Source organism: Phaseolus vulgaris, chromosome 10 (assembly GCF_051622355.1).
Source record: "Phaseolus vulgaris cultivar YP4 chromosome 10, ASM5162235v1, whole genome shotgun sequence".
NCBI lineage: Eukaryota > Viridiplantae > Streptophyta > Magnoliopsida > Fabales > Fabaceae > Phaseolus > Phaseolus vulgaris.
This window is the reverse complement of record NC_143507.1, coordinates 9,314,830-9,325,336: the sequence shown is the minus strand read 5'-3', so window position 1 is coordinate 9,325,336 and position 10,507 is coordinate 9,314,830. Positions and strand designations below refer to the sequence as shown.

The following is a 10,507-nucleotide window of genomic DNA, read 5'->3' as shown; positions in this document are numbered from 1 at the left end:
TGTTGGCGGTTTATGTTTGATGGTTTGCTTATGCTTTATGTTTTTTGGAGTTTGATGTGTTCGTGCACTATGACTTTTATTAAGAGTGGACTTCTTTGGATGTGATATTTTTGAGATAAGGGTTAGTTGGTAATTTTTGTTGGGGGCTTGGAATAAGTTGGGGGTGTGACGTCCTATCTTATTTTTCTTTTTTTTGTATAAGGGTTGAGTCACCCCTTAAATAATCTATATTTATTTATTATTTCTTGTTGATAAAAAAAAAACAAGATTCACATAACTAAGTTGTAATTAGTACAAATAACTATAAATAGACTCTCAATAATGTTTCCTACTCTTTTATGTTTATCCTTTAACCTCATATATATAAAAAAACACACACATATATAATGTTGGTGGAGTTCTTTGCTTGAGTAATTGTGAACATTGATATGTTAACTAATCTTCCAAACTAGATTTAGATATTGATATTGAATTTGGATTTGGATTTTTAATTATAATTAACATTGAGTTTGGAATGATTTTGAGTTTTGCATTTATAATTGATATAAGTAGGTTTCAAATTTAAAAAAGGATTGGAAATACTTTTAAATTGAACTTATTTTTTTTCACCACACCTAGTGTTGACTTAACCAAAACTACCAATTTTTTTCTACCAATTAACATCGCCTTGACCTACTTTAAAATCAACTTTTTATTTTAATTTTGTATAGTGTCAGCTAGATCGATGCAAATGTTTTAATTTTTTATATTTCATTTAGATAGTATCGGCCTAGTCGATCGTATCATTATCTTATTAAGTATTGCTCATTCAATTTACATATGTTAGGTCGACGCTATTAGTGTTTCTGCAAGATTCAATGACTTTGAGACATACATTTTAAGCTTTTTGACCAACATATATAAGAGGAATGTTAATCACACTTTAATATTGATTTTTTTTCGATTCTAAAACCATTTATTTTCACTATTGTAGTTAGAAGGACATTACACATGTTAAAGTTAGTAGTTTGTCCTTAGTAATTCTTGTTCAAATTAATTAGTAGTTTATCTTTAATAATTCTATAAGGAAAGGAAGATATTTGTATGAAGTTGTTTAGTTTTGAAGACAATATAATCTAGGGGCAATAAATCTACACGGTTATTTCTTAGGAACAAAAGAGAGCATATTGTGATCAATTAAATGTTTTTTTGTGCGGCATATTTTGAGGTTTGCTGATATGTAAAGTTAGTGAAAGAAATAGACTATTTTTTGGTAGGAAATACTTTTATGGCCAATTTTGTTTTGTATATATTTGTTTTATATAAGGATTGGGATAATTTAATTATTCCATTCCTTTGTTTGTATATATATATATATAATAAAAAAAAGTAGTTGGTCCTTAATAATTGGTAGTATTATGAACTAGATACTTTATGTTTTTTAACTTTAAAAAATAATTTTACATTTTTTAATTTAAGATAATTTAACTATGGGGAATCTAATATAATGTCACATTTTATCACCATATAATTTTAGGTTTCTTTTTTCATCAATGTAGATTGTGTGTTGAATGTGAGATCCTGCATCTTATATTTGGTGTTTCCAAGTGGATAATTTTCATGTATGTGGATTTCTATTATTTGGGGAATTTGGAATCATAGGAATAGGATAATTTTCAATAATGCAGTGGTGGATCCTGTTGAAATTTTTGCTTTGGCCCAAGTAAAGGCGTGGGCATGGGTAAGTTATAAATTTCCAAAGTCAAATTTCTCTTATTCTGATTGGTGTATTAATGTATATGAATGTTTAAAATCAATACATTGATGATTAACACCCTTTCTTTGCTTTTTGTTGGATTCTTGGTTTGCATGAGAGTAATGTTCTTGGGGCACAACTTTAATCATAATGGATGCTTGGAAAATGCAGTAGATAGCAAGGAGGCAAAGTCTTTCTTTTGAGCTGATACGCCTATAGTCTGGAATTGGATTAAGTTGTAGGATTCCTTGATAGCTATTTTGGTTTATGTATTGACATCTTGTTGTTTTTAAAGAGGTTAAGATTAGCAGATATATGTGTAGAATATGTCTATGTTTAGGCATGTTATCTGGAAACCTTCTTTCTCTAGTATAAGGAATTGTGTAAATGGGTTGGAGTACCCCTAGTACTTCTATTTATTAAATCTTTATTGCTGATTAAAAAAAAAGTGGATAATTTTGGTAAAAGTAAAGTCTTAAAAATTCAGTTGTGCATTTGCTTATAATGTTGATCAATGATGAGGATGGAGAGTGGATTTTATTACATTATCCTCTCCTTTTGAAGCAGTGAAAACTCCAAAGATTGAGTAAGCAATGAAAGGCATTATCATGCATAAAAAAACATCTTGCTGTTAAAAAAATGTATAAAAAAAGATTTGTTTAATCATGGTACTTGCATGTATCCTCGAAAATATTTCTATAAATAGCCTTACCCCATTTGAGAACAAAACACACTAATTCAGTACAATATTCTTGTGAAGCAAATGATGGCTCATCATTTGGTTTTGTTTTTTGTTTTGGTGTTTGGTGGGCAACTGATTGGTGGATTGAGTGCCCAAAAACTACCTCCATCAGAGTATGGAAACATGATAACTATTCTGACAATTGATGGTGGTGGTATCAAGGGGATTATTCCAGCAACAGTTCTTGATTACTTAGATAAGGCTCTTAAGGTTGATTACTGTTGTTAATACTATGCATGTATTGAAATGGCATGAATGAATATTTATGAGGCTAATTTGAATTTGGTTGTGTTGCAGGTTAAGGATCCAAATGCAGAATTAGTACATTATTTTGATGTGATAGGAGGGAATGGCACTGGTGGACTCATAACAGCTATGTTAGCCACCTCAGGCCCTCACCATCCTAATCTTCCTGCTTTTACTCCTGCAGAAATTGTAGAGTTCTACAAACAAAATGGCCCTCAGATATTCAATGAATCTAGGTATAATGTTATTAATATTCTCACAACATCATCATTTCTGATGAATTTCTGATGATGAAACAACCAACATGCAGACCTGGACACGGTCCCAGATTCGATGGGGAGCCTTTACATAACATAACTCGTGAACTGTTGAGAGACACACGACTTAGTCAGACAATCACCAATGTTGTAATCCCAGCTTTCGACATCAAGACACGAAAGCCAGTTATATTCTCAAACTACAAGGTTAGCAGCATATATGCTTATATTGAAATGAAACACATACATTAATAAACAAACACCAGTTAATATAATGTTTTGGTGATGCAGCTGAAGAATGTTCCCTACTTCAATGCCTTGATGTCGGACATATGCATATCCACTTCAGCTGCACCCATATTTCTACCACCCTACTATTTTGAGAATGATGGTGTTGAGTTCAATATGATTAGTGGTGGTACAGCATCTGGGAATCCGGTAAAGTAGTTTAGTTATTGATTACAAATATCATAAAACTATTGATGTGAATTATGATGCATGATACAAGGTCACTAGTTTAACACTATCAAGTTTAATTTGAGCAGACAGAAGCAGCAGTGAGTGAAGTGTTACGACACAATGAATATCCAAAAATCCTTGTGTTGTCTTTAGGGACTGGAATAACAAAAATTGAGCAGATCTTTGATGCTCAGACAGCTGCCACATGGTTTCCTTGGGATTGGATTTCTCCTCTACTCGGTGTTCTCCCTCGACTTTCTTCACTCATTACTGAATACTACCTTGCTTCACTCTTCTCAGACATTCAACCCGGCACCTACCTTCGAATTCAGGTATTTCTTTTTATTTATTGGTAGCAAGAGTTTTTCATTTTTCTTAGTCAAACACTTTTCCTGCTACACCTAACTCTAAAAACTAGATAGTTTATACTAAAAGAGAAATCTTTATTCATTACAATAAATCTTTCCAAAAACAGATAAGAGTACTTAGTGAAAGGTACCAAAACATCTTACTCAAAATAACCATAAAATGAAAGAGACACTTATCTTCCACGCCTTGTATTCCTTTTGTTCTTTCACTGATTTTTCTTAAGAGATATTTATAGTTTTGTATTATATATTGATGAATCTTGTAACCAATGGCAGGAATACAACTCGAATCCTGATTTCAACAACATGGTTAATGTTACAAAAGAAAACATGGACGGCCTTGAAGAGATAGGAAAACATCTGTTACAAGAAAAACCTGTAAAGCTGAATTTGGATACTTTAGATCTAGAAGAAGCTGGCGGAACAAATGCTGAGGCTCTTGACAGGTGAAAAAAATATGAATTAATTACCTTTTAGTTTACTCAATTATTTATTTTAGCTGGTTTTGAGGAGAATGGTTTTATGTGTTTTTATGAAGGCTTGCTGATATTCTGTATGGAGAAAGACAGCATCGTCTGAAACGAAAATCTATGAAAAAAGGAGGAAGACCATTTCCTCAAACTCTTAGGGTTCCTTCAGAAAAACTCAAGCAAGTTATTTAATGTCAATTGTATGAGGTTGTATTAATTATGTTGTACTTTTGTATAGAATAAGGTTGAAGGCATGAGAGTTATGTGCAACTCTTGTAGCTTGCAAGAACCATGAATAATGCAGCAAGCATCTCTGTCATGAGAGTTCTATGCAGCTCTTTGTGAATGTGATAAGCATCAATGTATAATAATATTATGTTCAACGAATGTGAGTTCTGTGCAGTTCTTTTCTTTTTCTTTCTGTGCATAGAAGAAACGTTTTTTGAACTAATAGATTAGTTAAATTTGAATTCATAGAAAGAATTAGTTTCTATAAATGGGTTTGAGATTATGATTGATGGTTTAGTTTAAGATAATTTTGGATTAATAATTCTTTCATCAACTTGCTTCTGTCTTTTATTTCTTTTATAATTCATATTGATAAGTGCAAAATGATGGATGAACTCCCACGTGTTATTATCTGAATTGTGTCTCATGTTTTATATAAAAATATGTAACTTACAATTAAACTAATTGCATGTATTTAATTATGGCCGGCTTATATTGATCATGTGCTAATCATGCTATTAATTAAATATTCAAATAGGGATAAATTTATTTTAATAAAAAAATTATTATCAAATTCACAAGGTTCACATACCTAAGTTATAATCTATTAGAGTGAAGTACAAAATATCATATACATATATACATTGTTTTTACTCTACTGTCTTCTTTTTGTAAGGACTACCTATTACATATACAAACAAAAAATCATTATCATCTTAATTTTTTTATCCTTAATAAAATAATTTTACAATTTTTTTTCTCTATTTTTTTCTACCTAATAAATTTCATTTTTAATTTATTTATTTTCTTTTCTATCTAACAACACGACTAACAACATATATAATCACCAGAAGAAAAAAAACTTTATATTTTCATATAAATAATAAATCACTAGTATAAAATATGAATATAACAACTATATATATTAGATCGATTATATGGAAATCGATGTGAAGTTGTATACAGTAGGGGATTTTACATCATTTATACTCTTAATTAATATAATATATAATATATTACAAAGCACACCAATTATACTTTTAATCCATGTAATATCACATTTAAAAAAATATAAGATAGGATATATTATATCGATTGTATAAAAAATTTATTTTTTAATTTTTTCATTATTACTAATTATTATTTACCACAATCTATATGTTTTATTAATCCTAGAGGACCCAAGTCTTTCCAATGACCAGGGGAAGCATTGACCACTAGACCAGACAAGTTCTTTGGTCATATTATCATTTTTATTATACTTATACATATTAATATAATTTATACATATTAATATTATTATTAATATTATTATTAATATTATTATTAATATTATTATTAATATTATTATTAATATTATTATTAATATTATTATTAATACTATTATTAACATTATTATTAATACTATTATTAACATTATTATTAATACTATTATTAACATTATTATTAACATTATTATTAATATTATTATTAATATTATTAGTATTAATATTCATATTATTAATATTATATTCATATTATCAATATTATATTCATATTATTAATATTAATTTTGATATAAATATACATTTAGATATTTATTGTGTGTGTATAGTAGTTTTATTTGACTTGAGTAATATTACTTTTATCCGGAGATAGATAGAGAGAAAAAGGAAGAAATTATATAATATTAATATAACTTTAATACTATAAATACATATATATTGATTAATATATTTCTTTATTTAATCATTAATTTTTTAAAACTCATGGTTAAATTTAAATTTACTTTCATATTATATATATATATATATATATATTAATATAAAATTATTTGATATCTTATTTTCAAATATAGGTTATTATAGGTAGTTGTGAAGTTTTTGTTAGATGGCTATATAGGTGCTTGTATCTTACACTTCTTTTCTGATTTGAGATTCTTGTATAAGGATTGAAATATCCTTAAAATGTTTTGTTTAATTTTTTTTATTCTTTGTCGATAAAAAAAATCTTATTTTCAAATATTTACTTACATAAATTAAAATTGATATAATGTATAATTTTTAAAATATTTTAAATTATAAATTATTTAATCACTTTGTCATTATGATTTATATTATATATTAGTAGAAAAGGTTATTTAGTAACAACCTTTTACATAGATTTATGGAATAATTAATATAGTTTAAACTATAATGATATGCTAACTAGTAATCTGTATTAGAGATTTAATTAATAGTTAATGTAAAAGTCATCATTTTATGTTAAAAAATAATATTGTTTGTTGACAATATTCTTTACTATAACACACAAGTAAAACCAACTACCTATAATGAACTTAATTAAGTCAATATGATCGTAAAATAATAATTAATATGATAGTTGATTTTAATGTAATAGGTAATATGATGACTATGAGTATGACATATATTAAATTTGATTCATACTAATAGATAATATAATAAATTATGTTTAGATTCAAGTAGATTATAGATAAATTAAATGTGATTCATATGTTAATATTGTTAGTATCATTAATATTGTTAGTATGATTAATATTGTTAGTATTATTAATATTGTTAGTATTGTTAGTATTATTAATATTGTTAGTATTGTTAGTATTATTAATATTGTTAGTATTGTTAGTATTATTAATATTATTAGTATTGTTAGTATTATTAATATTATTAATATTGTTAGTATTATTAATATTATTAATATTGTTAGTATTATTAATATTATTAATATTGTTAGTATTATTAATATTATTAATATTGTTAGTATTATTAATATTATTAATATTGTTAGTATTATTAATATTATTAATATTGTTAGTATTATTAATATTATTAATATTGTTAGTATTATTAATAATAATAAGTATAATAAAAATCATAATAAAACTAAAGAATATGCTTGGTGTAGTGGTTAAATTTTACTTGGTTGTTGAAGGATTCTGAAGGAACCTGGCTTCGAATCCCATTCATTGCTAATTTTATTTTATGGTGCTAATAATTTACATACGGAAAAAATCCTTATATCCGTATGTAATAATCTGTATGTAATTCGCGTTTTTCTTGTAGTGAAACAATGAATAAATATGAATCACTTTAGGGGTGATCAAACCCCTGGAGACTTAAATCTGAAAAGGGAGGTGTTTGGAAGGATATTCTAGACTCTAAGTATGGTGGGACATTAGAAAAGTTTGGAATTTAGAGGAGTGGGGTAATGACTTTGAAGATAGAGGTTGGTGGGAAGTAGGGGATGTAAAAGAAGTTAGGTTCTGAAAGGATAAATGGGTGGACAATGTTTCTTTAAAACATAAATTCCCTAGAGTTTTCTCGTTATCTTTGGATACTAGTCGCACCATATCACAAGTTGTGATGTGAATGCAATAACAAGAATACATGATTCTTTGACATTCTTAGGAGCAACTTGAGTTGGTCATGAAATGACACTTTACTTAGAATTGGATCAATGTTCTAATTCAAGAACTCACCAAGACTTTGCACCAACCAAAGCTCATATGGAAGTCCATATATTGTCAAATGGAATCAAACAACAAGGAATGAAGAACAAGAAAGGAAAACCGAACAGAATTGCAAGATTAAGCTACTGTACCGAACAGAAATTGAACACAAAGCTGGAAAACACAATTTCAATCGGTGGAAATGAATGGAAAACACTAAGCATTGGAAACTACCGAATAAAAAATGAAAGTAATGAAGGAAGGAACACTTATGGAATGAAGCTTGCTGGATTTGAGACTTTGGAAATTCAGTCACGCCACTTGGAGCCTTGTTCCAAGATAAGTGCAAGGTTGCCGCCACTTGAAGCTCACCATTGGCACACAAGATAAGGCAAAGGAAGAAGAAGACAACAAGACTCACAATTTCTCTCTAAATTTGAGTATAGTCTCTCTACTTCTAATTTCCAAATCTGATTTGTACAAGGGCAACACCTTTATTTATAGCCTATAAGGTGCTGAAATGCAAAGCCAAATGTGCCCCAAATGACACTCAAGTTCGGTGCCAACTAGTGCATGAAAGAAGTGTGACTTTCCTTCCTAGTTTGGCACCTCCTAACTCCTATCTACACTCCCCCTAGCATCCCTTACTACTTACACACCTATTTATTACATCCGCACCCCTACTCTATAAAAGAAATAAGAAGAGCCATCTTTTGATACTCTTGTCCCAAAGCTCTTGCCATGCTCCTAGTGATTCGTTGGGCTTGGGCTTCATGGGCTTGAGCATCCTCTACTTGGTTTCCATCAAGTTGGGATTTGGAACAATAATAATTGGTTGTGAAAGTTGAGCTGGAGAAGGAATCTTTTTGTGTAGGAATCTAGTCTGGCTGATATTTTATTGCAGGAATTGGAGAACAAGAGGTTAACAAGAGAAGGTGAAAGTACGACTGATAAATGGCATTGGAGGGATATAGGTTGTACAGAATTTTCTGTGAAGGTTGCCTATAATATTCTCTTGGGGGAGGAGTCTACCGTGGTTGGGGACCCATTTGTGGAGTTCTAGAAGTTAAAGACTTTACCATCGTCACAAGTTACGGCTTGGAGAGTGTTATGTAATGTGATAGCTACTAAAGACAATTTCTTGAGACGTGGTATACTTATGGTGTGTGCTCGATGTCCCTTATGTGGCTTGGAGAATTTGGGGAATGTGTCTTGAGTGGTTGGGGTATTCTTCGGTCCTACATTGTGATGCACAATTGCACTTTAAGATGTTTAAACCTATAGGTGTGAAACATGTTATTGGTAGGTGTTGGAGGGGGGGAGGGTTTATTTGGATAGGCATAGTAAGTGAAATTTGGAACCATAGGAATAGGGTTGTCTTTGAGAACGGGCACGTAGATCTAGTGGAGGTTTTCTCTTTGACACAAAGGAAGACTTGGTTCTGGGTCACGACAAAGGAAAGTGTGGTTAATTTTTTCTACTCAGACTGGTGCTTAGAACCTCAATGTTGTATGAGGTATTTGAAAGATTAATATTTGGTGTTTCTTGTGTATTCTTATCCAGGTTTGGAAGGTATTGTGTGTTTGTGCAGCTTGTCTTGGTCATTTCTATTTGGCAGGGTTAGACTGATGTTTTTGTTCTAGACTACGGTAAAGAAAGTGTTTTTTATGTATGTTTATCGGTTTGGTGTTGGAATCTTTATGGTGTTTGAGCTGTGGCAAATGGATGTGTCGCTTTTTGTTACTGTTGTGTCCAGTTTGGGAAGTTGTTGTGTGCCTTTTGCAGGTCATCTCTGGTTGATGTACCCTCCTCGTAGGATCGGTTTGTTGATGTTAGCACTTGATTATTTGGTACAATTTAGCCTGCTACAAAGATATGGCTTAGTTGTTGGATGTTGTGTCTTGTATTGGTTTCTCGAGTTTGGCACTTGATTATGGTACTTCAGCCTGATGGCAAAGACCCTTTTTAGTTGTTGGATGTATGTCCTTGATTGAGGGTGTGACCTCTTTAAGGGTTTGATGTAACTGTATTTGTTGGGTTTCTATATCTTGTACTGAGTTTTTATCTTGTGCTGTAGTGCAATGTTTGTTGGATCCTTAGTTGGTAGGATGCAAGAAAACTTGTTTTTGGAGTTTTGTATAAAGGTAGAGACACTCCTGAAGTGTCTCAGTTTATTTTATTTATTCTTTGCTGATAAAAAAAGAAAGTCTCCGCCAATGCCTAAAGATATCACTACTTAATTAAAACTGAAAAGAATCACCTAAAATACTCACTTTTACTCCAAAAAAATACACACCATGACATCATCCCCATACGGACCAAGAGTCAATACACAGTAAGTAAGTGTTTCATTAGATTAAATTATATTTAGACTTACATTATAAAATTAAATGATACACGACTCAGGACTTAGGATTGAGTTTTAAATGACCCAAGCAAGTGTTTTTTCCTTAACTCCTCAACTTTATCAAAGTTCTCCGTTTGATACTGTTTTTTTTTGTTTCACAGTAAAATAAGAAATATTGGAAGAAAGAAAAGTCTAAACTCTCATAAT

At 30.0% G+C, this 10,507-nt stretch overlaps 1 protein-coding gene across 1 annotated transcript; it reads left to right on the top strand.

The window, feature by feature from the left end:
* Nucleotides 1-2,466: 2,466 nt before the first annotated feature.
* LOC137819427 (patatin-17) lies at nucleotides 2,467-4,679 on the top strand. The gene is made up of 7 exons (XM_068623279.2): nucleotides 2,467-2,687; nucleotides 2,775-2,959; nucleotides 3,034-3,187; nucleotides 3,272-3,418; nucleotides 3,526-3,771; nucleotides 4,084-4,253; nucleotides 4,346-4,679. Exons 1-7 carry the CDS (start codon nucleotides 2,499-2,501, stop codon nucleotides 4,467-4,469), a joined length of 1,215 nt encoding a protein of 404 aa, XP_068479380.2. The 5' UTR covers nucleotides 2,467-2,498; the 3' UTR covers nucleotides 4,470-4,679.
* Nucleotides 4,680-10,507: the final 5,828 nt, after the last annotated feature.